Source organism: Propithecus coquereli, unplaced genomic scaffold, assembly GCF_000956105.1.
Source record: "Propithecus coquereli isolate 6110/MARCELLA unplaced genomic scaffold, Pcoq_1.0 Scaffold44, whole genome shotgun sequence".
NCBI lineage: Eukaryota > Metazoa > Chordata > Mammalia > Primates > Indriidae > Propithecus > Propithecus coquereli.
The window spans coordinates 2451329-2473207 of record NW_012150174.1 but is presented as its reverse complement, the minus strand read 5'-3'; the positions used below and the strand labels follow the sequence as shown (position 1 = coordinate 2473207).

The following is a 21879-nucleotide window of genomic DNA, read 5'->3' as shown; positions in this document are numbered from 1 at the left end:
CCAGGTCACACTATTAAGCGTGGAAAGGAAATGTTTGGAAAAAGCCAAAACCCACAGCAAACTCAGAAGCAAACCAGCACAGCACCCAGTTGTGTCCTACCTTCCGGATGGTTGGGAATTTGCCATCATAACGATAAAACCACCCAAAGGCTATAAGAACACAGAGAACAGAAGGATGACACACGGTTCAGCTGGGCCAGAGACCCACGAGCAGCAGCTGGGAGCTGGGCTCCCGAGGAACATGTGGCTTCGTGAGACGAAGAACAGCGTTGGCAGATCCAACAGCAAAACTGCACCCTCTGTACGACTCGCCACTCACCTGCCCTCCCCTGGGTTGCAAAGCAGGCCCAAGACCACCTGAGCAAAGCCCCTGTTCCCAGACCCTGGCTCACTCTCAAATGCCTCTCCCCAGCACATTGGCTTCAGAAGTCAGTGCCAGAAAATCAGAGAAAACCCCTTGTGGAAGGATGAGCTTTTCCAAATCACAGCCACAGTCTCCAAACACAAAGCCCCGTTGAAAGAGAACGAGGCCTCTCCTAACCGACGCCTGGTTCCTCCATCCAAGAAATGGCTCCAGACAAAAGACAGCCTGGGTCTCTGCCTGGAACTGTTGTCAGACAGAACAAAACTGTCTTGTCTCATAGTGCAGGCCAAGTCCTCCGCTTTCAACATTGAAAGAGCTCTGGGAAGAACAGCTCCAGCAGCAGTGGGCAGGAGATGTGCCCCAGAAAAGCACGTCCCATTCCAGGCCAGATAACCAGGGCACCAGCCCCCTACCTTCCCCAGGAACAGCTTGACAGAGAAATATCCAAGATCTGAAGCTTCCTGGGGCCAGGGGTGATGGCTTAAATAATTGCCCACCCTTGACCAGCCTGAGTGCTAGAACAGGATGTTGAAAGCCTTCTGCTGGACCAGGCATTACCTCCTTAGTTGCTGGATCTGGGAGTGGCCCAGGGAGTCCCGGGGGAGAGGCCAGAGCAGCAGAGGGAGGACTACAGCTTGGGCACTGTCTAAATAACTGAACCAGCGGTTCAGTGGTACTGGTGTGCACCAGCTGATTTACCAGCCTGGCTCTGGGTCCTCTCCTCAAGCTTTTGTATACAGTGCTTCAGCCAAACCAGGGTTCGGAAGAGCTCTGCAGGCTCCAGTGGTCCCCGCCACGTGCCGGCCCCACAGAGCTGGGTGTCTGCATTGCTGTCAGGAGGAGGTGGGCAGAGCAAGCAGAGCAGCAAGGCCAGAGAGCGAAGCGGGGGCGCGAACCTGCTCTCCCTGCTCCTCCGGGCCTCCATCCAGGTCATCTGCAGGCTCGAGCTTGGGCTCCACTCCCTGATCATCTACCCAGGGGAGAGAGGAGGAAGCGGTGAGCGAAGAGGGACTTAGGAGACTGAGAGGCCTTAGGTACTTCCCAGGAACTTGGGGACCTGTGGGCAGCTTCCTCCAGGGGAGCTGTGAAGTCAAGGGCAGGGACAGGGCTCAGGAGCCCAGAGCAAAGATTTCTCGCTCTGGGCTAGTGCACGCAGTGTCCAACCTTGGTAGCTTTAGTTTCTCTATCTGCACAACAGGGGCCTCTGGTCTGATGGCGGCATGAGAACCATTTTGCAGGGCATTGGGCTGAAGGTAGGGAGGTTTGGGGAAGAGGACGGGAATATCTGAGGGTTGTACATGTTTGAGGACAAGGGCATGCAGTGGGAGAACAGATCCTCAGGCCTTCTGTTCAATGCCCTTGCCTTGGAGCTCTGGTCCCCACGGGATGTCTGAGCAGTGTGGGCAGCATATGGAGGCTGGGGGTGCTGAGGAGGTGAGGAGACCCCCCCAAATGGGGCCCATGTAGTTAGTAAGACATACATTTTGACATAATGTGAAGAGGAGAGCAAACCGTTCATTCCATTGGTTTCTAACCTGGACTCTGGCATCCCTGGGGCCCTGGAAGGTAGTGTACCAGTCTGCTTGTGGGCTGCTCTTGAATGTTTCAAAAGCTTAAAAAACTTGCCCATCAGCCTATGAAAAGGCTACAGTGTTAAGTTCCTTTGCTCTCAGTTCAAATTCCATATAATCAACAGTGGAACATTGATGCTCCCTTGTTAACAAGAAGGACTACTTAATAAAACAATGGTGATTACTTAATAGTTTGGTAGGAAATAAAACTTAAGCTTCCAAATCATGGGGTCTACTCTGGTGGGGTTTGGGGAGATAATAGATGGGGCCCTGGATGGGAAAGAAGGTTGGATATCTCTCCTTTAAACCTCTTCATCTCTCAAGAACCCTTCTAGCTCTGGGCTCTTTCATAAAGACCTCACCTCCACCACCACCACCTATTGCCTAAGCTCAGGAAAGGTCTTTTAGGGGCTTCTGTGGCAGTGTCCTGGCCTTCGGCTTGGGGTTCTGCTGCAGCAGACATGGGGAGGTGGGAAGAAGCAACTGTAGGAGCCTCCTGGGGCGGGGAGTCAGTCCCGCACACATGATTAGGACGAGTGACTTCATTTTCCAGGTAAGAGACGCTCCCACTCTTGCACGGTCCACCTCCTTGCAGGCACAGAGCCTGAGTTAGGTATAACCTGCGGCTAACCAGGTCCTGGAGTTGAAGGGTGCTCGGGGAGGAGCTAGGGCTCAGGGCTACTGGCCCAGCACAGCGGAGAACGTTCTAGCCTCAGGGAAAAGGGTGAGAAGCAGGAACTGACCTGGCTCGGGGAGTTCACTGCATTTCCTGACTTTGATCCAAGTGAGAATTAAATTGCCGGTGCATATGGAGATGGATGGAGGAGCGCTTGCCCCGGCTCGGCCAGCAGACAGGGCCATCGATCCCGTGCTTTGTGGCGCTGCCTTACAATACTTTGATCTTGAACAAAGGCAAAATTCTTGCTCTTTTTATTCAAGAAGCTTGATCCGGTTAAAAAGCACTGAATGAATAGCTAGCTAGTGAAAGCATTTTTATTTTTTATAGTTCCTTAGAGGGTGTGTTTGCTGTGAAGCCAAGACCCAGTTCCTAGCAAGGTACTAAATAGACTAGGATTACTTTCAGGAGAAGCAATTAAAATCGATTTCTCTCCTTCTGAAGCTCCTATTTCACTAACAAGAGCAAATTAGCTGCCCGCCTAAAACACGGAATTTAGCTCTGGCCACATCCTCAACTAATACCGAGTGTCACGGGGGAGGCTGATGAGAGTGCGCTTTGTCCTTCCAAGAGGACGGGGAGATGACTCTGTGCCTGGCTGCCAGGAAGCAATGTGCTGGAGCTGTTTGCCCCACACCAGGGAGGGCTGAGATGGAACCATCCAGATGCCCCACACCTCTTCCTTAGTCCAAGTGGCCTGTGTTGGCAAGCTGACATCCCTTTAGGGCTCGAGTATGATCAAACGTTGGGGACAGAGCAGTCCAGACCCCATCACAGCATCCCAATGGCCACCACACAGCAGAGAGGGGGAACCTTGGTTCTTGAGTCCAGATTCACCCCTTGACCCCATTCTGGAGGTTCACAGGTCAGTGAGCACAACCTGTCCCATGTCACTTTAAGTCAAATCAGCTGTAAAGTGGGGGGTGAAGACCCAACCAGGACTGCTGGACTTGTGGTCACTCCTGGAGCCCATCACCAGCCCACCGAAGAAAGACCGAGACTGAGCTCCTTGTTGTCCCCTGGCAGTGCGGGCTGCCTCTTGAAGAGACGTCTGGAAGTTGGGGTTGAGGAGGTGGACGGGGAGCAGCTGGGGGGGCCTGCACTGACACTGGAGGTTCAGATGCAGGACAGATGGAGACAAGAGATGGTAAGGGCAGCAGGAGCTGGGGCCCCAGGGTGGTGCAGCCACCCGGCCATAGCTGGGTGTCTGGGAGGGGTCTCCCTGTCCTGTCCCTGCCTCCATCCTGGCAGTGGCGTGATCCACACACAGGGATGTAGGTGCTGAGGGCACTCTAGGTAAGTTCCTCCCACAGCTGCCTGCCAACCTGGGACCACCAGAGCCCTTCTGACATGAGCTCCTTCCTCTCTTTCTTGCTGCTGGCTTCACCCCAGCCCCAGTTCAGAACCAAGCAGGAAGAGGACATGGCACCCCCAAAACTAAGATAGTAGTTCCATGAGCTAGTTTCGCCTTTGCCACAGCCCTTATTGCCTCTTCAGCCTGCCTGAGTCTGGGGGGACCTGGGAGCTGGGTGGGTGGAGCAGGGCTCTGGACAAGGAGGGCAGGCAGGTCCCTCCCACCCTACTGTCAAGGGGCAGATGCCCCCTGACATGTAGCTGCCCCTCCAAGCGGGAACCAGAACCCAGAGCGCCATGGGCTGTTCACCTGGGGAGGTGGTGATGAGCAGGAGACTAGACCCTCCATCTGCCCCCTCAGCCCCTGCCTCGGCCCACGATACCTACACTTTGGCTTGCGAAGGGATACTGGGTGCACCTCCGTGGTGATCGTTTGAGGCAAGAGCAGCTGATCCTTTGAGCCCCAGTCTTCTTCCCACTGTTTCTTAAACTTCTCTTCCTCCTCTGCGATCCTGAAATGAGAACCCCCACACCTGTGATTGGAGTCAGACCCTTCCCAGGCCCACCTGCTGCCTCTCAGAGAACCCAAACCAGCATGCGGAGAAGCCCCATGGCCCTAGCTGTGGTGGGTAAAAAAAAATCCCTGGAGTTTGTATTCTAAACTGAGTGTGAACACCAGCTTGGGCAATTATATAAGACTATGTTTTAGTAAGTTACTCCAATATCATGGGCTTTACTAGATTATGGACTGGCTACACATAAAGGAGGATCCACAAGGGGAAGACAGGGACAGTTAAACTCGGTCTGGAGGTGGCCTCTGGATGGCCACACTCCCGTGAGCACACACATGTCCATGCACAGACACACGTGTGCAGACATACGTGGAGCCCAGGTACTCACTGTTCCATCTCCTTCCGGTATCTCTCATTTTCCTCTGCTGCCTTCTGGGCAATTTCCTTTCTCCTTCTGAAACACAATCGCACACCGCCACGTTTGAGTCTATGCAAGAGAAGTTAACTCTTGTGGCTAATTCCTGATTTGAGAAAAGTTTTAAATGTTTTTTCCAGACTCCCTTCCAGGCAGCCTTGGAATGCGCTGGGGTTTTGAGGAAGTTGTCCAACAGAGTCGGGGCCCTGTGCTCTCGTGTGGTTTTGTCTGGCATGGCGGAGCAGAGATTCTGCGTGTTGGCAGCTGGGAGGCAGGTCCACCTCCAGACAATGTGACTGACAAGAGGCAGGGCCTAGACTGCGTGACGCCCTCCTGGAGGAGGACCCCAGATGCCAGGAGCAAAGCAGGGGCTGCCAACCAGGTGTGACTCTCCAGGCTAGTTCTGTGATGTGGGAGATGGGGAGAGCCTCTCCTCCTTCCTTTTCCAAGTACATATTAAGAGCCTGGAACGCATGTGGAGTTTGATTTTGACAGTAGTTTTCTATTTATGAATTGTCCTTCTAATTTATTCTCTCGGGCCCCCATGCATCCTCCTGTCCTCCCTGGGGGTGAGGTGGGCCTTATCACCACAGGCGAGGCAGCCCTGTGGGGACTGCCAGGCCCTTCAGCCAGACTGCCAGGGTGTGAATCCCAGCTTGGCCATGTGTGACTTTGGACACAAATGGCTTAATCTCTCTCTCAGTCTCAGTCTCCTCACCTGTAAAATGGGGTTAATACCATCTACCTCCCAGGGCTAATGTGGGAATTAAATTAAGAAACATAAACAAGGCCCTAATACAATGCCAGCAACTTGGTACGTACTGGACAAATGTCAGCTGCTGCTAGTAAGATCCTCATTTTTGACTTCTTTTTTTTTTTTTTTTGAGACAGAGTCTCACTCTGTTGCCCTGAGTAGAGTGCCGTGGGGTTAGCCTAGCTCACAGCAACCTTAAACTCCTGGGCTCAAGCGATCCTTCTGCCTCAGCCTCCTGAGCAGTAGGGACTACTGGTACCTGGCACCACGCCCGGCTAGATCCTCATTTTTTACATTCTTGGAGTCTTGGAAATCAGGGGGCTCTTCTCAGCACAGAGGGTGGTGCCAGGTGGTCCGAGGCAGAGGACAGATGCGCTGACCTACCACTGCACCCCCAGGTCTGAGGACTGGCCGCAGGGGAAGAGGATGAAGTGGGCCCTGGACACCGTGGGCAGGGGGCAGGGGCGGCCACACTCACTGCCGCTCCATCTCCTGCTGCTCCTGGAGGATCTTGTTGGACTCCATTGCCAGCCGCTTCTGCATCAGGAGCTCTTGCCGCTGCAGCTCCCGCTGCCGCGCCTCCGCCAGCCGCTCCCGGTCAGTCATGAACAGCTCCCGGCCCTCGTGGGGAGAAAAGAGGCCCCTTGCTCAGCCCCCTGGGAACCTGGGAGTCCACTGTCACAGCCTTGGGGGCCAAGATGCAGGGTGTCTTCCCGACACTGTTAGGTACTGCGGCTTCTGCGGTCTCTGACCCAAACTTCTCCCTGCTGGACAGAGTTCTCTCCCTCTGCTCTGTCGGAGCTTCAGGGAAGGAGACCCCTTGGCCCTTCCTGGCAGTGTGTGGCAGAGATTCGGGGTCAGAGGGGCTGGGGCTGAAGGTCAGGGGTCACGGGCCCTGCCAGCTCATTCTGGACTTACAGCTCCTGCTACGACGGAGATGGTCAGGCTGCGGCTACTCTTCAGCACGTTCACAGCCTGTGGGGACAGGAGGACAGTCAGCTGAGGCCTGACAGACCACAGGAGTCCAGGCAGAGAGCAGAAGGGCTCAGGCGCTGTGGCAGTCAGGGTGGGAAGTGGGGTGGGGAGATGATACGGGCGGGCAGGTGAAGACCCCCCACATCTCACCTCCTTGTGGTCCATGTTGGAGAAGTCGATGCCGTTGACTTCGACAATCTGATCCCCCGTCTGGCAGAGAAATGGAGAAGGGTTAGTGTGTTTGCACTATCTGTATACTCGCTCATCTGCAGGAAGGGCTGCCCCAAAGGCCACGGTCGGACACTGCGTCTTCAGGTGGCTGCGCCTCCACTCTTCCTGGTGAGCAGCGCAATTGGAAAGCTGACGGCGCCCTGGGAGGGCCTCGAGCTCACCCTGGCACCCTTCTACCCCTTAACTAGCTTTTTAAAATTTTTTTTATTTTTAAATTATTATGGGTAGCTAATGATCGTATGTATTTATAGGGTACATGTGATGTTTTGATAGAAGCATACGATGTGAATTAATCAAATCAGAGTAATTGGGGTAGCCATCACCTCAGGCATTTATCATTTCTCTGTGTTAGGAACATTCCAATTCCTCTCTTTTAGTTATTTTAAAGTATACCCTAACCCATAACTATCTTATCAGGGACCAAATATTAATCATTAGAGGTTCATTTCTCTGGCTACATTGATGACATTTGCTTTGGAAATCTCAATTTGTAGACACAGGAGCCTTTGGGTTTCTCATACAGCAGAGGCTGCGTTGAATCATGACAATAATAGAATAGCTAACACTCATTGATCACCATGCCTGGCACAGTTCTAGCAGATGTGTTAATTAATTCAATCCAACAACAACCCTAGAAGGAAAGTGCTATTATCTCCATTTTACAGGCAAGGAAACTGAATCACAGAGACATGAAGTAACTTGTCCAAAGAAGAGGTTAAGAGTTCCTGCTCTGGCATCGGACTACCTAGGTTTGAATCTCAGCCCTACCATACTAAGTACATGATCTTAGAAAAATCACATACTTTCTCTGGGTCTCAGTTCCCTCATTTGTAAAACGGTGATAATGATAGTCCCTAACCCTCAGAGTTCTCGTGAAGTGTAAAGGGCGCAGAGCAATATGCAATGTAAGTAAACACTCACTGAATGTCAACTCTTTGATTACTACTTCAACATCCCCAAGCTCAGGACCAATGGCTTTCGGAGATGGAGAAGACTGCAGAGGGTCACACGTCCCTCCTCTGTAAAAGCCTTCCTGCAGCTCCCTCACCCGTGACCGCCCAGAGAGGGCTGTGTGGGAGGCACCCGCCTCCATCGCCGTGGGATCAGTATGAGCCCGTGCACGGGGGCCGGCCCCGGGTCACTCACCTCCAGCCCCACCTCGGCAGACAGGGAGCCGGGCTTCACGTGGCTGATGAAGATGCCGGGTTTCTGGATGGGGCCGCTGGAGATGCTGCGGGAGATGGGAAATGAGGCCTTGTCCTGCTGCTTGTGCCCTGCACTTGCTCATTCTCAAGGTCCTGCCCCCTCCGCCCCGGTGTCCAGTGCTCAGGATGCAGGTCACCCACGAGCGCAGGACCCAAGGCCCTCTACTGTCTACCTCTTCAGGCTCTGTCTCCCCGTCCAGCCTCATTTCCACTGCGACCCTGGGCCACAGCCACAGAAGACTTGCAAGTTCCCCTACCCAGCCCCTCACCCAATACGCTGCATATGCTGTTTCTTCTTTCCTTCCAGCACTTTCCTTTTCATTCGTTGAGTCTCAAATGCTATCTGCTCTACAAGGTTTTTGCAAGACTCCTTATTTTATCCCAACACTAAGCCATTTGCTCCATTCTCAGTGTCCTATGACAGCTACAGCAAGGTTGGCACTTGTACCCTTATTCTCCCCTCCTAGACACACACCCTTTCCCACCCAGCCTGGAGACAGCAGCCTTAGCCTCTACTAATTGATTAGAGCAGATAGGAAACATATTTGCCATCCCTAACCCAGAATGTAGCTCCTTTAGAGTCCTTGTTACCCTTTAACTATTTATATGGTTGGCTTCTGGATTAGGCTGTCACCTCCTAGAGAGACTTTTTATCACTTATGCTAGGCACAAAAGCACTGAATACATGCGAATGAAAGGAAATAAGAATAACAAACAATAATAGCTTCAATAATATTTACCAACTGCTTACTACCTACCAGGCACTAAGCTTGGTACTTTACTTTCTCCACAGCTACCCTGTGATGTGGGAATTACTATCCCCAACTTACAGAGGGAGAATCTGAGGCTCAGAGTGGTTAAGTAACTGATTTAAGGTTCTAGAGCTCCTAAGTGGGAAAGCAGGGCTGGAACCAAGATCTGAGCGACTGCAGCACGTGTGTGTTTAATAAGAACGCCCTGCGTGGCCCGATGCCTGTTTGGAATTCCCTGGCTGCTGCTTAAGGAAGCCCACAAGGTAGTAAGTGACAAGGGAACTGTGACAGAGATGACCAGGCAAACAGGTTCCTTTCGTAGTGACTCAACAGCCCACCAAAGGGACATGGTTCTGCCTCTGGGATAAATTTCCTCATCTATAAAATGGGACCTGTTAGAGATGCCCCTCTGGCCCGCAAAGCTGTTATAAAGCTCAGAGAGGAACTCAGGCACCAAGAAGTGTCCTCACCAGTGGACAAATCACATCCCTGGTGGGCCAGCGTCTGTTCAGAAGCAGCAGTGAGGAAGGGGAAAGGTGTCAGGGGCCTACTGGGGTCTACTGGCCACGAATGAGCCCTGGGCATGCCTGCCACCCACCTGCAGCCAAGTCCCCGGGAGCCCACCAGGCTGATGAAGACCTTCTTCTCCTTGTTTTCACGATTCCCGGGGGAGCCCAGGCTTCCCCGCCCGCCCTGGAGGAGGGATAGAAGCAGGTCACTGGGTGTCCACATGCATGCAAGTGGCCTCTTGAGCTTGTGAGGCCTTGAGAGTGAATGCTGCTGCATTCACACGGGCGGGATCGCCATTCTGTCCCTGGGGATGTGCCTGCACCAGCCCGGCCTGGCTGAGGGCCCACTGCCACACGGGGGCTCGCTGGATGCCCTGGGGGCCCACGTGAAGCCCCTGAGGCACCTCACTAGAGCAAGCCCTCCCTTTGGGACTGCCCACCCCTCCTCAAAGGCCACCCCATCCAAACCCCGTCACAGGTGGTCCTGGCCCTTACCCCAGATTCTGACACAAACTGATCCACATACTGCCACTTGAGGGGCTCGTCGGGAGTGCTGATGGCAAGGGAAAATAGAAGGGCGGTTGTTAGCAGGAGCTGTTTGAGGGGCCAGGTCCGAAGTCCAGATCTGCCACATCTGGAGCCTCCAGCCTCCGCTGGCCCAGGAGCAGAGTGGCATGGTGGGGCCAGCCCCCAGGGCTGCTACCAGGACCCTGCACCCACAGGAAAGCGTCTGCCCTCGAGGAGGGGCCTGCTCACCTCTTCACAGGGATCAGGCCGATGTCTGCGGGGGAGAAAAAGGCACAGGGGTTAGCACGGCTCCTCTGCCCTCCCTTCCTTCCCCAGGAGCTGGGGGCCCCTGCTCCCTCCCTCGCCACCGGCACTGAGCCCCGCCCGCTCTGGCCTCACTCACGTCTCACTTTGATGGACACAGTCTTCTTGGTTCGGATGAGGTTGATGACCTCCTCGTGGGTGCAGGAGGAGATGGAATACCCGTTGATCCGGACGATCTCATCCCCTACCTTGGCCACAGACAGGGAAGGAGCACCAGGCGGGGGGGCGTCAGGCACCTGGGTGGGCTCACCACCGGATGCTCCCGCCGGTCTCCAGAAAAGGGAACCACAGCCATGCTGTCCCCCAGGCTAAATCTCTAAATGTGCCCTGGTACCTTGTCATGACCAACCCACCTTCCATCAGCCAGAGGGATCCTGGGACAGGTGGCATTTCCAAGCAGCCTTTCTGCCCCATTTTACAGATGGAGAAACCAGGATGGGGGTGAGGGGCACAGCACGTGGGTGGCAGAGCTGGGAGTAAAACTCAGGACTTTGTACCCTCGCTCTGGTGTCCCTTCCACCCCATTGGGGCTCCACCAGGTTCTGGAATCCACGTAAAGGGTGACACTTTACCCAGCTTTAAGCAGCTCTTGCCCGGACTTTGTCCGCCCACCCCTGGGAAGCAGGCTCACCCATTTCTGTTAGTCACTACAACATTGTGACCGAGGGGGGACCTTCTGTGACTCCTGACCCAAGCGTACATCACTGACACACACACATGATCTCTGTTTTTCCACTGACGGAAACTTGATGAATGTTTTAACTCTGCCATCGCCCTGACCTCTGAAAGCCTATTCTGGGAGCGAGTGAAGAACAGTGCCTGACCACAGGGCTTTGGCATCGGATGTCCCGGATTCAAATCCCTTCTTTTATTTTTATTAGCTATGTGACCTTGGGCAAGTCTCCTGAACTCTCTGAACCTCAGCTTTCCTTATCTGTAAAATGGGGAATACTGTAGTTGCTTTGAGAATTAAGTGAGCTTATGCATGTGAAGCCAGCCAGTGCCTGGCACACAGTAAGTGCTCCATAAATGGTTGCTGTCGTTACCACTAGTTGGGTTTGGGCCCTGAATACTCCGTTTGGATCCCTCTTCTCCAGGCTTACGCCACAGCGGATTGGTAGATGCGGGGGGACTCAGGGGGCTGCGGGGCCAGCCCTGGATGCAGATCCATGGTGAGATGGCCCCGCCCCCAGACACTGCTACTGGCTCCCTCAGGCACCTCGGCCCTGGGGATCAATTCTGAAGCTCCTCAGTTATTAATCACGGGGCTGGAGGGACCCTCAGTCATCAGCTGAAACAGAGACCCAAGGAAGTGATGTTTTGTCCAAGGTCATTCAGCCAGTAGCTGCAAAACAGGGATTGGTCCCGGATGCCCCTCACTTGCCTGCAGCCCCCAGTGCAGGTCAGCTAGGGGCTTACTGCAAACCACATGTGCTGACGCTTTGGTGACATGCTGGAACATATGGGGGACGCAAGTTGGACTCCCTGTGGGCCTGGGCAGGTAGGGGCTGGGCACACAGCCTCTGAGGGGTCCTCTAGGGCAACTCCCATCCTCTACAGCTGCAGTCCCCAGCCCCCAGGCTGCAGACTGGTACCAGCCCGTGGCCTGCTAGGAACCGGGCCGCACAGCAGGAGGTGAGCAGCAGGCCAGCGAGCAAAGCTTCATCTGTATTTACAGCCGCTCCCCATCGCTCACACCTGAGCTTCGCCTCCTCCCCCTGCCCCAGGTCCGTGGAAAAATTGTCTTCCACGAAACCGGTCCCTGATGCCAAAAAGGTTGGGGACCACTGCTCTACAACACTCCCACAGAGTCACCTTCTCACTACTGCCAGGAACACTTCCCTCCCACTCCTGGACACAGATCTCAATCTTCTTGGGGACCTGACAGGAGTGGCGAGGAGCTCAAAAGGCACAATGGGGGGATTGCTAAAGATTTCTGGGGACATCTAATTTGAGGAGAGAAGCTGGACTAGCTCCTTGCACCTATTTTTTACAACAACCCTGCAGGGTAGGAGTTTGTACCTGTGTTAATCAGATGAGGCTCGGAGAGGTTAAGTACCTTGCTCAAGGTCGCCCAGCTAGTGAACAGTGTTGTTGCTGGGATTTGAAGTCAGGTATCCCTGACAGACAAGTGTTGTCTCTTGGGTGTCTGGAAGCAGAAGAGAAGGGCGCCTGGCCAAGCCTGGCTGCAATTCCCTGCATCCTGCCCTCCTGGATCCTTGCCACCTGTCGGAGCCCACAAGTCCCAAATGAAGGCAAGGATTACTCTGTCCATTTTATAGCTGGGACAACCAAGGCACAGAGAACAATTTTCTAGCCCTAGAATACACAGCAAGTTGTATATGACAGGCTGCCCTGTTCAGGGCAGAGGATATAGGTTAAGGCAAGACATTCTTGAAAAAAATCTCAAGTATCTCCAGCAGAGGGACAAGAGGGGAGTGATGGACCCCCAGGACTAGGTCCCACTGGAGAGTCCAATAGCCTCACAGGTCAAGTCAGCACAGGGTCGTCAGCCCAGCCAGGCTACATCTGAAGCCGCCTCTCCTCTGCCTTCTAGAATCTTCTCCAAGCTGCTCTCAAATATGAGCTCTCCCCAGAAACACAAACCCCAGACAGGTCAATGGATGCAGCCATTTTCCCCCAAGCTCCTCTGAGGAAAGCTCCCTGACTTGTTCCTAAAGGGAACTTGCCCAGAACCCCAGTGAGAACGATTCCCACACGGCCTCTGGCTCAGGTTGCAGGATCGACTTTCCTCTCCCTCTCACCCTGCGTGGAGCCCTGCAAAAGGCCCTTTGTGCTGGGGGGCCATGGTGATATGACGATCTGAGGGACAGCAGCACAAAGGAGAGATGAACCCAGCAGCCAGAGAAAGGGTCGATAACCCAGAAGCCTGAGAAACAGCCGGGAAGGTAAAACTCTGAGTTCCATCAAAAGGCCCTGATGCTCCCGGCCACGGAGGCACCACTGAGAAACGCTTGTCCTAGGAGGAGAGCTCGCCCTGGAAAAACAGGGCCTCGGCTGATGCCAAGAGAGGAGCTCATTATGTTTCTCCTCTGGCTGCATTTCTGGGCTGGAAAATGTGCCGCAGAGAACAGAATAATGAAGGGGCTGAAATTTCAGATGCCACCGGCGAGCCGTGAGACAGGGATTTAGAACAAAGCGACGTCTGTCAGCTCCTTGTTTCCACCCCCCACTCCACGGTGTCTTGTACCATTAGCTCTCGAGCCCTCTGAAGCCCCGGGCTTGGCAGCCGGATTAGGATGTTGATAACGAGCACACTGGAAGCTCTGGGACGTGGTGGGAGGGCCTCCTTTATCTGCACATCCAAAAACAGCTCTGGGCTCTGGTAGGAGTGAGACTTGGAGGTCTGCCCATCTCTGCTCAGGCACTGAGGTGTGGGGACCCCAAGCGAGAGGCACCTGGGGCACTGAAGAGAGATTTCTGGACTTGGCAGTCAGGAGACCCAGGTTCTAATCCTGGCTCTGCCACTTACTGGCCTGCCAGCCTCTATTAACTCTGTAAACTGGGGATGACGCAGTCAACGCATATAGCAAGGACTGGCTGTGAGCATGTCACCTGGCCCATTACAGGTGTTTCTTAGGTCCCCCTCTCTCTGTTTACTTAGGAAACTCACAGCATTTATGTGCCAGGCACTATTATGAGCACTTTCCAATATTCATTCATTTAGTGCTCACACAACCTGAGCAGAGAGATAGCATTATCATCCTCCCCTTTTATAGGTGAGGAAACTGAGGCACAGGGTTAAGTCATGTCATCAAAGTCACACAGCTTAATGCATAGCAAAGCCAGGATTTGAACCTGACTCATCCAACTTCAGAGTCTATGCTCTTACACATCATACTGCCCTGGGCTTTCTTTTTCCCTGCTGGCAAAGGTGACATATCCCAAACTCAAGTGTCTGGACATCACTATGTTCCCTTTCTGGGAAGTAGGGAGGTGGGGTGAAGCACAGCAGCAGCAGCTGGGAGGAGGCAGTGGCCAGGCTCCCAGCTTGACTCAAGGAAACAGGCAATTGCCTGTGGCCTGATTTCTAGGGGCCTACGAACAGCTGTCGGGATGCGTCAGCCTTGTCCTCCCCCGAAGGCTCAGAAAAGTGAGTGAACACATTGCACCCCCCAGCCTAGTGGATGAGTGAGGGGGGGAGGCAGGAAGTCTGAGGTCCTGGCCCCCCACCCCGGACTCTCCCGCTCACCTGGAGCCCGACGCTGTCTGCCTGACCGCCTTTGATGAGGTGGGAGATGAAGAGCCCACAGCCAAACTCGAGACCACCACGCACACTGAGGCCAAGGCCTTCGGGGTGCAGACGGTCCAGACGCACCTCCTTCAGCTTCCTGCCATGGCAGGAGAGGTCAGTGACGGTCCAGCCTGACCGCCAGTGCTGCCCCTCCCACTAGCGAGGGACTCGGTCCATCCCAGGGCGACCCCTCCCACCCCCTGCCTCCGGCCTGGGGGCTCGCTCTGCACCTGGAGCGCCGGGGGGTCAGCTGGTCGTATTCCACCTGGTGCTTCAGCGGGATCAGGGGCCGGATGGCATCAAATAGAGGCAGGCGGCTGGGCTCATTGATAACCAGCTTCAGGTCTCCCACGAGCACAGCCACATCCATGGTCCTGCAGAGATGTGGGGGATGCCTGGAACCTGACCCCTGGCCATGACCTGTGGGACCCAGGGATTTCCAGAGGAAGCAGTCCCAGCCTAGGTCCCCCACCCACTGGACCCAGGCCTAGGAATTGAGGAGAACACTCCTGAAAAGCCCAGAGCCCCTAACTCTGAGCCAGGTGCCTCAGACAGCTTTGTTCTCTCAGATAAATATCACAAGGAAACCAGCAAGCGGGGGACTGTTAACCGATTTTGCAGACGAAATCAAGCCAGGACTTCAAACTCAGTGAAGCCTAGTTCTGAAGTCTGGGGTCGTTCCAGACAGGAAGCCTCTGTGTGGTGTCAACAGCCCTTCCCACACTGTTATCTCCACTCTGACCTGCTGCCCAGTTCTGTAAATTCTACCCTCGCCATACCTCTCACTTGCTTCCTCCTTCACACTGCCCAGACCTTGGCCATCTCCAGCCGTCTGCTGATTTGCTCATCTCATCTAATCTTTTCTAAATGTAAATCACTCCCCTGCTCACAAGCCTTTGATGGCTCCCTACTACCCAGAGGACAAAATCCATTCTTGGCAGGCTCAGGGCCCTCCATGACTTGTCTCCATAGAACTTCTCCAGACTGTGGCCATTTATTGTCCCTGTGTACCCCAAGTCCTACTTGCTGCTGCTAATCCCTCATCCTGGAACACCCTTCCCTGCTATTCTATCTATTGAAATTCTATTTATCCTTCAAAGCCTAGCCCAAGCCTCCCTGGTCCTCCTCCCACACCCCCCACGGTTACAAGTGAAATCTCCTTTCTTCACATTTCTGCAGTTAGCTCTACTTTGCAGTTATTGTCTTTGGGTTTGTGGTGTCTGTCCATCTCCCCCAACCAGGCCATGAATTACTAAAGGAAAGAAAGTGGATCTTATTCATTCCAGGTCCTGCAGGGCGCCCAGCATGAATGTACACAGAATGAATTGAAAGGCAAGAGGGTGACCAGAGACATCTGGAGGTGTCTCTGACGCAGGGGCTGGGGCCAGCTGGCATTTCTTGTTCTGTCCCAACAACCATGCTTCATTGAACCTGTCTGGCAACTTGACAGCCGCCCCCATCGGACTGTCAGCAATCCGAGGGCAGAGACCAGACCGTCTTGCTCACAAGTATACCCCTTGTCCCTAGCACAGAGCCAAGTACAAAGTATTTGTATAAATATTAATATTTGCCACAATGAGTGAATGGCGTGACCATTTGATTCCCAGGAGCATTGAGCATCTGCCTCCTGAGCTCCTCTGTCTCAAAGCAACCCATGCCAGGGCTCCCTGAAGACAGGCACGCGAGTGGCCCATGGGAGCCAGAGCCGGCACACTTACTGGTGGTACATCCGCAGCACGTCATAGAGATAGTCCTTCTCTGCGTCATTTTCAATCAGAAAATCCACCTGGAAAACCCGAAGGCAGAATTACAGCTCCAGGCCCTGCACCCCATCGCAGACCCCAGGAGAGGCCATCCCCGGGGACCTCCCGAGCATCTCCTTAGGGCCGGGGTTGTGAGGAGAGGAAGGAAGCCACAGGCCAGGCTGCCCTCCGACCCCAGTATATCAAACCCACGCAGACCACCCCAGTGAGGCCACAGGAGTTCAGCTGCACATCCAGATGTGGCCAGGCTGAATCCCGTCCCCACGTGGGGTGATACATGCATATGCACACGGATGCACGCACATATGCGCACACGTGAACCCCTGTGTGACAATGAGACACCGCCACGGTAGTGCTGCTGCTCACCCCCGGGGCTATGTTACCCATGTCCAGAAGAAGCCCATCGTCTTACCTGATGGTGGCTGTAGTGCCGGATAAATGCTTTCAGAAAGGATTTGGGCCACTCACTCAGATAACACATCCCACCCTCCGGAAGCCCCCAACCACCAAATTCCTCTGTGACACCAATGCCAAGGGAACTCCACCCTGTCCTGTCCTGGCCTAAGCTGGGCTGGCCTTGAGTTCTGTCCACTAGTCAGCCTCCCGGCCACTCCTTCCCCCTCCCCAGGTCCCTGCACGTCCCCCCAGGAGCAGAGTCAGGTTACATCATTTCGACTTTGTTGACGTCAATGGCTGGGACTCCGAGGTTGGGCTCAGGAGCTGTTTCATTAGCACCTCAGTCCCAGGAAAGCCCTGAATTCCTCTCCCTGGGCTGCTCAGTGTGAATCTCTACACACTGTGCCCTCGGCTCTCTCTTCAGCCCAAGACTGGGTAACAGGGCAAGGTGGAAGCTTTAGGGCTCACTGGGACCCTCTCTCCTGCAGCCTCCAGGCCCAACGGCATGGTCCAGGGCCTCAGCCCTTCACAGAGAGAAACCGCTGCTGGAAGCTGCAAGTTCCCCCATGATTGGTCCTCAGAGAGGGGCCAGAATAGCCTTATTTCTTTCTGCGGTATCGCAAGGGTTCTGAAAGACCGGGGACAGTCTGTCTGTCCCAACACAGGAAGGATATGCTGGGCCCAGCCCTTGGGATTTCTGGCCTGAATAGAGGTAGAGAATGCAGATCTCTGGCGTTGATCTGGGAGTACCCCTGCCCTCTAAATCAGGCCGAGGACTTCACTCAAGGTGAGAATGACACAGGAGGCTTGACTCACAGCTTGGGCGTCAGCTGCTGGGGAAGTTCGCCCCACCTGCTCCAATGAGGGCGGCCCTGCTTTCTCCCTACCTCACTGCAAGGGGCTCCTAGCCAGCCAGAAGATGGGGCGGGGTGGAAACATGTGCTCGAGTGGGGGGCACCAAATCATACGGTGGTAGGCTGGGCTCTTGCACACAGCATGTAAGTGGGCACCTCCAAAAACCCATCTCTCTGAGGACCCAGCCTGGACTTTCTAGCCACTCTGCCAGGGCCTGTGTGGGAGGGTGGGGGACCTCACTGAGGAGTCTGAGCAGAGAGAAATTCTGAACTATCCTAGAGCAGGGGCCAGAAATACCTTTACGAATTAGATCATGTCACTTGCTTGCTTAATAGTTTCTTCTTGTACTTAAAACAAAATCCAAATCCAAGCTCCTTACCTTGATTTATTAAAGTCCAGCCTCCCCTCCTACCACTCTTCCTGGCTATGAGGGCCTCTTTTCAGTAGTTCCCTCAGGCTGACCCCCCTCCAGCCTCAGGGCCTCGGCATATGCTGTTCCCTCTGCACATGCTGTTCCCACCGCCAGGATTTCTTCTGCCCTTCCCTGCATGGCTGCCCCACTCCCTGCCCACCTACCTGGACGAAACCCACTCCCATCCCCTGAGATGTTTTAATGCCTTCATGACATCAACTAGATCAATTACGATTTGTAATTTAAGGTTTTTTTGTGAATTGTTTTGTCTGTCTCCTTCGTTGGACGGAAAAGCCCATGAGGGGAAAGATGAGGTCTGTTCTGTTCTAAATTCCTTGTGCCTAACACATAGTTAGTGCTTAATAAACGAATATTGAATGAATCTGTCTCTCTGCCTCTTGGTACCCCCGCACAAGGTGGGAGGAAGGTAACCGTGGGAACAGAAGGGGAAGGGAAAGGGTGCTGCCCCAGTGAGTCCCCGGAAGCTCCCATGAGGGGGCAGCAGGAGCCTTTCGTAGGCTTTATTCCATTTGTTTCTCGCACCAGCCCTATGAGGCCGATATTAAACCATTTCGCAGACGAAACGGAGGATCAGAGAGATTAACACATTCAAGGCCCCACAGCTAATAAGCAGAGCTAAGACTTGAACCCAGGTGTGACTCCAAAGCCGATGCTCTTTCTGCTACACCACGTCCATTTGGTGTGACTCATGCCTCCAGGAGAAAATAACTCCCAAGGCCCCTTCAGGCCAAAATTTCAAACCTTTTGCTTTCAGGTTCTTCCTTATCTCTAATCCCCGTCTCTGTCACCTGTGCTGTTAAGAAAACCCTTTTGGCTTGGTCCATAATGAGCAAGAAAACAGAACACCTTTTGAATGACTCATTGAACCCAAATGTTCTGCTTTCTAAGGGGAGCGTAAAAATTCCATGTGCTTTGGCTGCACTGAGGACATCCCTGACCAAAGGGCTTTTAGGCGAATTTTAGCAAAGGTGGTGACATGAGTGGGAATGTCTCATTGGCTGAGGCCTCAGGACTGAAGTCCTCTCCCATCCGTCTTTGCAGAATTGCATCCTGCTGCACCATTAGCTTTAAGTAGTGAGGTAGAAAGTTGGAGTAGAAGACGAAGGGAATTTGCAAGGGTCTAGGATTCTGTTTTGCTTTCCCTTCCAGATGCAGATGGTCTTGGTGGAAAAGAGCCTGTTCCGCAGGTTCCCAGGCTTCTGGCTCTTGTGGGCAGCCCTTCAGCACTGACCATGGCATGCAGGCGCCCCTTCCTCCCTGCCAGAAGTCACATCCTACAGGCTCCTCCTGAGGCAGCCGCAGGGTTCAGCTCATCAGCCTCATGTCCCCCCACTCTCACCGGTGAGGTCACCCAAACCCCGTCTTCAGTCCTGCCCTTGCCTGCTTCTGCAGGGCCATCTCCACATTCCCAGTGGGACTCAGGCTGCAGCCCAACAGACCCTTCCCCCGACACACTGGAATCTGCTGTCCTCACTCAGAACATCCCATCTGTCTCCATGTCTGACTTGGCCATTGAAAGTGTTCTCTATATACCACAACAACTGGGAACGCAGATCCGGTTTATGTGGAATGCTCTTTCAATGTGAATCTAACTGATAAATCATCAAAAACTTGAAAAATGGCTTTTACACAGAAGATCCTGCAAATAGCGTGATGATTCTCCACCCAGAAATGTCTCCAAGAGACTCCAAGACGACAGCACTGCTTTGTTCCCTGACCAGACCGACTGAAGACACACACTCACACCTCACTCCTCAGGTGTTAAAAGGCACCAGGAAAGAAAACCGAGAAAGATAGAAGTTTCTCTGGAAGCCTGAACATTCAGTAACAATAGTACCATTATTTGAATTACTTTCTAAATATTTTTAAAAATTATGTAGTGTCCTTTCCTCCTGGAATTCTGCCTAGCATCAGTCCAAGGATCAGCTTCGCAGAGCCCCTGCTCTAGGGCGCTTTGGACGATGCTCCCAGTGCCCTGCGCTCAGGTACGCATAAAGCATCCGGCACACCGTAGGTCTTCCGCACTCCTTTCTTCCCTCCCCTCATCTGTGCTCTTTGTTTCCCTGTGGTACCCAGCACCCTGTGGTGCACACACTGCAAGCTGCTCAGGGGCGTCTGTTGGACAATGAATGACCTCCATCTGCTCTAGTCTAGCACCTTCCTTCTGCCCTCTGGACCCAGTCCTGGGTCACCACCTTCCTGTCACTCCTCAGCACACATCTGCTGCAGCCTCCTGGATCTGTTCCCTCCTAGTTCCCTTCCAGCTCATCAGCAAGGAGTAGGTCCCAGGTATTCCATATATGCAACATGGGCCGTCCTCCCATCTCAACCTTGCCTTCATCTCAGGCAGGGTCCAAGTCACCTCTGCAAGAGTTTTTCCTGACCGTGGCAGCCCACGGCCTCCTCATCTGCCTCCTGGTCTGGCTCACTTATTCAGGCCAGACTCTGCTTACTGACTATCCAAAGCATCTGAGGAACATTACATGTACTTAACCTCCTAACAACCCTCTGAGTTCGATATTATAATATTATTCCCATTTCACAGATGAGGAAATAGAGGCTCAGAGAAGTCACAGAGCTGAGACTCCAACCTATGCCTTTAGCTTCAAAACCTCTGCTTGTTTTCAAACCACTGTATGGTATCCACTTACTATCTATAACTTCTTCGTATGCACTTGTCCAATACACATTTAGTGAGCACCTACTGCATGCAAGACACCAGTGTCCTTTCTCCAACTAGATTCAGACAACTTTTCCTTTTCTTAGATCCCTCCTGATATTGGTTGAGCACAGAAACCCTAAAGGAGCCCACCATCTACAAATAACTATTGGGGGGACAACACTCCCATCCCCACCCAGCATTAGCATTCTCTGGCTGGCGCTCAACTGGGACTGTGCTATTGGTCTGTATGGCAGGGGGAATCTCCACCCTCATGATCTTCAGGCCCCTTATCTGGGGCATTGGTGGCAAAATCTGGGTTTGGGTGTGGGGCCCTCGCTAGTCTCATCTTCCGGTATTCCTCCAGGTGGGCTGGCCCTTCAGGACAACTGCACAGGGGAACCCCACAACATTTAACTCATGCAAATTCAACTCTAGGTGTGCACCCAGCCAAAGAAGGAGAAAGAGAGCAAGAACAAATTAAATAATGCATGTTGTTCCACTCGAGGCCTCCTGGGGCTGTTATGGGGACTAAATGAGTGAGTACATGTAAAGCACGTACAACACTGCCCAGGACGTTTCAAGGGCTCCAACATGTGTGCTAGATCTTTTTCTTTTGGGCCTCCAGTCTTCTCCACCCTGCCCTTTGTCTGCGGGTGGGGGTGTCTCTGCTTGGGCTCCCACGCCCCGGGGCGTCCTGCTGTGCTCAGCCAGGGGGAAGCAGCTGAGAGGGCGCCAGGAGAAAGGCAGTGAGGCTCTTAGTCTCTGGCAGGTCCCTCTGCCTAAGGCTGCAGGTCCTGTCTGGGCCTCTCACCTGTGTGGTGACCCCCTCCCCTGGCCCCCTGCAGCAGTTGCCAGTCGTGTGCCCTTCTCTACACAGGCCCTTCATCAGGCTGTCTTGGTTTCCCCTTTGGGTGAGACGGCTGCTCCCTGCTGCACGGCTAGTGGGAAACGTTAGCTGTTAGCCGTGGTGGTCCCAGCACCATTTCCTCCCCGTGGGCTCCTCTACCTTCAAGACTCACCTCACATGTCACCTCCTCTTGGCCAAGACTTTCCTCAGGCTCCCCCACAAAGCCTGTCATGTCATTCTCTGTGCACACAACAGCACTCTGTCCCCACCTCTGCCATGGGCCTCACGGAGTTGTGTTGGGACTTTCTCTCTTTACCCTCCTGTCCCCCCACAAACCCGTGCATGGCCCAGACACAGACCTGGGGTGGGAGTGTGGGGGTGGAGCCAACAAACCCCTTCCCCAACTGGGCCTGCATCTCTCTGTACCTCAGTTTCCCTATCTGTAAAATGGGGACAAAATCTCTTTTATATAGGATTTAATCCTTCTATAGGAGATTAAGAATTGTTTTTATTATTAATT

At 53.6% G+C, this 21879-nt stretch overlaps 1 protein-coding gene across 2 annotated transcripts in view; it reads right to left on the bottom strand.

Moving 5' to 3' along the window:
- Window positions 1-21879, bottom strand: part of USH1C (Usher syndrome 1C (autosomal recessive, severe)) — a 48532-nt gene that overhangs the window by 21578 nt on the left and 5075 nt on the right. Inside the window, exons 2-15 of one of the 2 annotated variants that reach the window (XM_012654231.1) lie at window positions 16122-16189; window positions 14634-14777; window positions 14362-14500; window positions 10228-10336; window positions 10074-10098; window positions 9813-9870; window positions 9407-9501; window positions 7998-8082; window positions 6771-6830; window positions 6564-6620; window positions 6124-6266; window positions 4865-4930; window positions 4352-4476; window positions 101-150 (exon numbers count right to left, since the gene is read on the bottom strand). In XM_012654231.1, the coding sequence (XP_012509685.1) occupies window positions 101-150; window positions 4352-4476; window positions 4865-4930; window positions 6124-6266; window positions 6564-6620; window positions 6771-6830; window positions 7998-8082; window positions 9407-9501; window positions 9813-9870; window positions 10074-10098; window positions 10228-10336; window positions 14362-14500; window positions 14634-14777; window positions 16122-16189 (1224 nt within the window). Of the gene's footprint in view, window positions 1-100; window positions 151-1260; window positions 1335-4351; window positions 4477-4864; window positions 4931-6123; window positions 6267-6563; window positions 6621-6770; window positions 6831-7997; window positions 8083-9406; window positions 9502-9812; window positions 9871-10073; window positions 10099-10227; window positions 10337-14361; window positions 14501-14633; window positions 14778-16121; window positions 16190-21879 lie in introns of both variants that reach the window. The other variant, XM_012654232.1, reaches the window with a different exon arrangement.